General features: G+C 38.8%; 1 protein-coding gene across 1 annotated transcript; it reads right to left on the reverse strand.

Moving 5' to 3' along the window:
- Window positions 1-1,501: 1,501 nt before the first annotated feature.
- Window positions 1,502-5,744, reverse strand: LOC110722889. Its single transcript, XM_021902180.1, has 3 exons — window positions 5,682-5,744; window positions 2,244-3,959; window positions 1,502-1,546 (listed from the first exon to the last, which is right to left on the reverse strand). Exons 1-3 carry the CDS (start codon window positions 5,742-5,744, stop codon window positions 1,502-1,504), a joined length of 1,824 nt encoding a protein of 607 aa, XP_021757872.1.
- Window positions 5,745-6,945: the final 1,201 nt, after the last annotated feature.

A 6,945-nucleotide genomic window follows, 5' to 3' on the forward strand; every position in this document is an offset into this window, starting at 1 on the left:
TCACGCTTGTAACCTCCCATTTAAACCCTTGATTCAAGCTCCTTTATTCCAGCAACAACTCTCTAATTAAGTACAAATAACCCCCAAGTAAAGAGGTAGAATAATCAGCCAACCAATGCCTTAATTCACGCCCAACACAAGCCTTGAATCACGCCTTCATAATCAGTCCAATGTAACTCTCAAATGCATCAATCATGCGTGGCTTCAAGCTTGGAAAAACGACACATTAACTAGATGCCTTCAACAAGATTAGTTACACTAAGAGAAGTGTAACCATTTGTTAAACTCTTTGGACTAAAACCGTGCATTGGATTGAAGAATGATTTGGACAAAAAGATTCCATCAGTACCTTGCTCACTAGCACCGTTTTGGACTTCCTTATCTTGACCATGGATGATTGACCCTTGACCATCTTGGTCATCCTCCCCTTCTTCAAAAGGAATTGCCCTCAATTCGTCATCATCAAAGTAAGGAGCAAGATCACCAATGTTGAATGTACTTGAGACACCATATTGGCCTCCCAAATCAACTTTGTATGCGTTGTCATTGATCTTTTCCATGACCTCAAACGGACCCTCGGCTCTTGGCATAAGCTTGTTCTTCCTTTTGCTAGGAAAACGTTCTTTCCTCATGTAAATCCACACCAAGTCCCCAACTTCAAAAGACTTCACATTTCGCACTCGTTTGTTGGCTTGTTTCTTGTAGATTTCATTTGCCTTTTCAATGTTTCTTCGAACTTCTTTATGGACTTTAAGCATGAACTCGGCTTGCTCCTTTGCCCCACCATGAACGAACTTGTCTTTTGGCAAAGCAATAAGATCAATGGGAACATAAGGATTGACGCCATAGACTACTTCAAAAGGAGAATACTTTGTAGTAGCACTAGGTGTCCTATTATAAGCAAACTCGGCATGAGCAAGCTTATTATCCCAATCTTTGGTACTTTTGCTCACCAAAGCCCTAAGCAACGAACCAAGTATTCTATTCACCACCTCCGTTTGACCATCAGTTTGTGGATGATGTGAGGTAGAAAACAGCAACTTAGTTCCCATCAAACGCCACATAGACTTCCAAAAATGACTTAGGAACTTAGTATCACGATCCGACACAATGGTACGTGGCACCCCATGAAAACGAACCACCTCTTCAAAATATAACTTAGCCACTTTCATTGCATCTTCAGTTTTATGGCAAGGAATGAAGTGAGCCATTTTTGAGAACCGATCAACCACCACCATTATTGAATCCTTGCCTCTTTGAGTTCTAGGCAAAGCTACAATAAAATCCATACTAACATCTTCCCAAGGTCTTTCGGGAATTGGCAAGGGCTTGTAGAGACCTTTGTGAAACACCATTTTTGCTCTTTGACAAGTGGAACAACGACTCACCACACGATGAACCGTGGCTAACATTTTCGGCCAATAAAAGTGAGCTTGGAGAAGCTCCATTGTCTTGTGAATACCAACGTGACCAGCTAGTCCTCCCCCATGAGCTTCATGTATCAACAAACTTCTAATGGGACATTTTGGAATACATAATCTATTTCCTTTAAAAAGAAAACCATTATGTAAGGAAAACAGATCATAGACTCCATGGACACATTTTTCAATTATCCCCTTGAGTTCATCATCTTCTTGATAATACTCCTTGATCAAATCGAACCCAAGTACCTTTGCTTCAACCATCCCAAGCAAATTATGTTTTCTAGACAAGGCATCCGCAACCACATTAGCTTTCCCACTCTTGTATTTAGAGGAAAAGTTAAATGTTTGCAAAAATTCGACCCACTTTGCGTGTCTTGCGTTCAGCTTCTTTTGACCATGTATGAACCTCAATGATTCATGATCGGAATGCAAAATGAAAGGTTGTGGTCTCAAATAATGTGACCAATGTTCTAGAGCTCTTACCATAGCATAGAACTCTTTGTCATAGGTGGAGTAATTCAACTTGCCTTGACTCATCTTCTCACTAAAGTAGGCAATAGGACGCCCACCTTGAATCAACACGGCACCAATACCTTTTCCACTTGCGTCACACTCAACTTCAAATGGCTTGGAAAAATCAGGAAGTGCGAGAATAGGAGTGTTGCACATTTTCTCCTTGACTTCTTCAAAGGCCTTTTGAGCTTGTGTAGTCCATTCAAACGTCCCCTTCTTAGTACACTCAGTTATGGGAGCCATGAGTGTGCTAAAATTCTTGATAAATCTTCTATAGAAAGAAGCAAGTCCATGAAATGAACGAACTTCCGTGAGTGTCTTTGGACTAGGCCATGATTGAATTGCTTCAATTTTGCTAGGGTCTACCTTCACGTCATCACCTGAAACTATATAGCCAAGAAACATGACTTCATACAATAAAAAATCACATTTTTCTAGTTTCCCATACAATTTTTCTTGTCTTAAAACAGAAAATACTTGAAAAAGATGATCAAAATGAGCTTCTTCATCACGTGAATAAATGAGAATGTCATCCAAGTATACTACCACGAACTTGCCAAGAAATGGCCTTAGCACTTCATTCATTAATCTCATGAACGTGCTAGGGGCATTTGTAAGGCCAAATGGCATGACGAGCCACTCATACAACCCATGCTTTGTCTTGAACGCAGTCTTCCATTCATCCCCTTCTCTCATGCGAATTTGATGATACCCACTTCTCAAGTCTACTTTTGAGAAGACCTTGGAACCACTCAGCTCATCAAGCATGTCATCAAGCCTTGGAATTGGAAACCTGTACTTGATGGTAATGTTATTAACGGCTCTACTATCAATACACATTCTCCAAGTACCATCTTTCTTAGGGACCAACAAAGCAGGAACGGCACATGGACTCATGGACTCACGCACATAACCCATACCCATTAGCTCTTCAATTTGTCGTTGTAACTCCTTAGTTTCTAAAGGGTTACATCTATAGGCTGGTTTATTTGGCAAGGGTGCTCCGGGAATGAGATCAATTTGATGCTCAATTCCTCGTATGGGTGGTAGTCCTTTAGGTAATTCATCCGGAAAAACGTCCTCAAAATCCTTAATCAATTGGGCTAACCTAGGATTATGAGCAACAAATTTTTCGTGGGTTTCCTTGGAGTATAGCATGAACAACTCTCCCTCACCTTCCAACTCCCTCTCAAACTCTTTAAGAGACAACAAGGATACTTCTTTTTGTGGGGTTTGTGATGGTGAAAACCGTGGGGGTGGTAAAGGGTGTAGTTTTTTCTTCCTCCCTTCGTGGACTATGGTATACGTATTGTGATACCCATCATGTATAGATTTTTTATCAGTTTGCCAAGGCCTACCAAGTAGAATATGACAAGCATCCATAGACACAACATCACATAATATAGAATCACAATATGAACCAACACAAAAAGAAACCATGCATTGCTTCCTAACCCCGGTGCTAGCATTTGAATCTAACCAACTCAACTTGTAAGGTTGTGGATGATTAGTAGTAGTTAGACCAAGTTTAGATACTAAGGTCTTAGACACGGTATTAGCCTCACTCCCTCCATCAATAATCAAATCACATACCTCGTCACCAATTCTACAACGGGTGATGAAAATGTGTTGGCGTTGGGGGGCAGCATCCTCTTCCACACGTGCTTGCAAGGCCCTCCTAATCACGAGGCTAGTCTTCCCCTCTGGCTCGGCCATGCAATCATCACAATCATCTTCAACTTCTTCTTCCTCCTCCTCAAACTCGTCCCAGTTGATGTTTTGAGTGGCCATGAGCTTAACCTCTTGTATGGTTAACGCCCTAGTATTAGGACAATCCTTCTTGTAATGACCTCGTCCTCCACATTTGTAACACACAATGTCACCTAGCTTCACGTCCTTGGTGTCCTTCTTTGGTGGATTACTTGGTTTGTTGAAGGAAGAACCTTCCTTTGTAGGGAAAGAAGGTTTTCGTGCCAATTGAGGGATGGTAGTAGGCTTCTTCTTTTTCCTCTTAGCATCGAACTTAATCACCAATTTGCAAGCTTCAACAAACGTGAGGTTAGTATAACCTTCAAGTTTGTCTTGTAATTCTTGGTCCAAGCCAGATACGAAACGCCCCATCTTGAGCTCTTCATTTTCGGTTACTTCACACACAATAGCAAGTCTATCAAACTCTTTTATGTAATCCTCCACAGAGTCCCCATTTTGTTGCAAGGTACTCCACTTCACATATTGACTTTGCTTGTAATTGTGTGGGATGAAACGGTCTTTCATCCGTTTCTTGAGTTTGCCCCAAGTAGAGATAGGAGCTTTCCCCCTAAGGGCACGTCCCCTTTGCTCTCCTTGTAGCCAACTATCACCATAGCCTTTAAGCTTGACTTTGGCAATCTTAAAACGTTGAACATCCTCATGAATGTCCTTATATTCAAAGTACCTCTCCAAGGATTTCTCCCACTCCAAGTACTTCTCTGGATCAAGTGTCCCATCAAAAGAAGGGACGTCCACTTTGAGGCTTCTATCCTCCCTCCTAGGTGGAGGGTCTTCATTTTGATCTCTCCTATCTTGCTCGTTCATGAGTCTTGCCATCAAGGCAGCAAGGTTCCCTTGTAGATTGGCATTGGTTTCGGCCAACCTTTCTTGACTAGCAATGGATCGATTAAGAGCTTCCAACGCTGTCCTTAAGTCCGGGTTTTCTCCCATGGTATGTAGGTATTCGACCCCTTAGGAAATGTTTAGAGAAACACCCCCTACCTGACGCGCCAAATGATGTGTAAACAAGATGAGAACCTTGTTACAAAAGTATGTGTTAAGGGGTCTTAGTGAAATCGTGAACAATGAAGGTGAAAATAGGGGAACACTCACCCTAGTTTCGGATATAACAAAGGGGAACACTCACCCTTTGCTTGGTGTAGTTAGGAATAGGGAACACTCAACCCACTCGTTCACTACGCAAGCTCCTAGGTTTGGGAACACTCTACCAAAACTAGCACTCTTCAAATTTGAGCTAACAAACTTGGACCTTAAAAATGACTAGTTACTAAGTCACGTTTAATCAAACAAAACACAAGTGTTTAAGCAAATTTCTGGATACCTTTCATTCATGCATAGCACACTATTTATAGTAGTGTATAAGTTACATAAAGGAACATGGGATTCCTCTTTACAACTTTTAATGATCATCCACCACTTGCCTAATTTAAAAGACAAAATAAGATACTAACTATAAGGTGATTAAAAGGCTCATATAACCGTCCAATTAATCCCTCATAACAACAAAATAAAACTACTCAATTAAGCTTAAAACTATGCTTAAATTAAAGAGGAAACGTTCAGCAAACATGAAGTCTTCAAAGAGCATCTTCAACGTCCAAGAAACGTGCAAACAGCCCCCTTGAGTCACGCTTGTAACCTCCCATTTAAACCCTTGATTCAAGCTCCTTTATTCCAGCAACAACTCTCTAATTAAGTACAAATAACCCCAAGTAAAGAGGTAGAATAATCAGCCAACCAATGCCTTAATTCACGCCCAACACAAGCCTTGAATCACGCCTTCATAATCAGTCCAATGTAACTCTCAAATGCATCAATCATGCGTGGCTTCAAGCTTGGAAAAACGACACATTAACTAGATGCCTTCAACAAGATTAGTTACACTAAGAGAAGTGTAACCATTTGTTAAACTCTTTGGACTAAAACCGTGCATTGGATTGAAGAATGATTTGGACAAAAAGATTCCATCAGTACCTTGCTCACTAGCACCGTTTTGGACTTCCTTATCTTGACCATGGATGATTGACCCTTGACCATCTTGGTCACCTTAACTATCCTTGGTTTAACCCTTGTATGTTTCGAGTGTCACTCCAAATATACAACACAAACACATTCAATCAAAGTTTTTTGAATCAAGTGAAAGTCAAATACATTCAACAAAGCTAATTGAATCAAATGAAAGTCAAATGCATTATACAAAGCGAATTGAATCAAAAGAAAGTTAAACACGATCAAACAAAGCTAACTGAATCAACTGAAAGTCAAACTCATTCAAACAAAGCTAATTGAATCAAATAAAAGTCTAATGCATTCTACGAAGCTAATTGAATCAGATGAAAGTAAAACACATTCAAACAAAGCTTTTTGATACAAATGAAAGTCAAATGCATTCAACAAAGCTAATTGAATCAAATGAAAGTCTAATGCATTCTACAAAGCTAATTGAATCAAATGAAAGTCAAACACATTCAAACAAAGCTTTTTGAATCAAATGAAAGTCAAATACATTTAAAAAAGCTAATTGAATGAAATGAAAGTAAAATGAAATCTACAAAAATTGAATCAAATGAAAGTCAAACACATTCAAACAAAGCTAATTGAATCAAACGAAAGTCTAATGCATTCTACGAAGCTAATTGAATCAGATGAAAGTCAAACACATTCGAACAAAGCTTTTTGATACAAAAGAAAGTTAAATGCATTCTACAAAGCTATTTGAATCAAATAAAAGTCAAATGCATTCTACAAAGCTAAGTGAATCAAATGAAAGTCAAACACATTCAATCAAAGTTTTTTGAATCAAGTGAAAGTCAAATACATTCAACAAAGCTATTTGAATCAAATGAAAGTCAAACACATTCTACAAAGCTAATTGAATCAAATGAAAGTCAAACCCATTCAAACAAAGCTTTTTGAATCAAATGAAAGTCAAATGCATTCAAAAAAGCTAATTGAATCAAATGAAAGTAAAATGAAATCTACAAAAATTGAATCAAATGAAAGTCAAACACATTCAAACAAAGCTAATTGAATCAAACGAAAGTCTAATGCATTCTACGAAGCTAATTGAATCAGATGAAAGTCAAACACATTCGAACAAAGCTTTTTGATACAAATGAAAGTTAAATGCATTCTACAAAGCTAATTGAATCAAATAAAAGTCAAATGCATTCTACAAAGCTAAGTGAATCAAATGAAAGTCAAACACATTCAATCAAAGTTTTTTGAATCAAGTGAA

Source organism: Chenopodium quinoa, unplaced genomic scaffold, assembly GCF_001683475.1.
Source record: "Chenopodium quinoa cultivar QQ74 unplaced genomic scaffold, ASM168347v1, whole genome shotgun sequence".
In the NCBI taxonomy this organism is placed as follows: domain Eukaryota; kingdom Viridiplantae; phylum Streptophyta; class Magnoliopsida; order Caryophyllales; family Amaranthaceae; genus Chenopodium; species Chenopodium quinoa.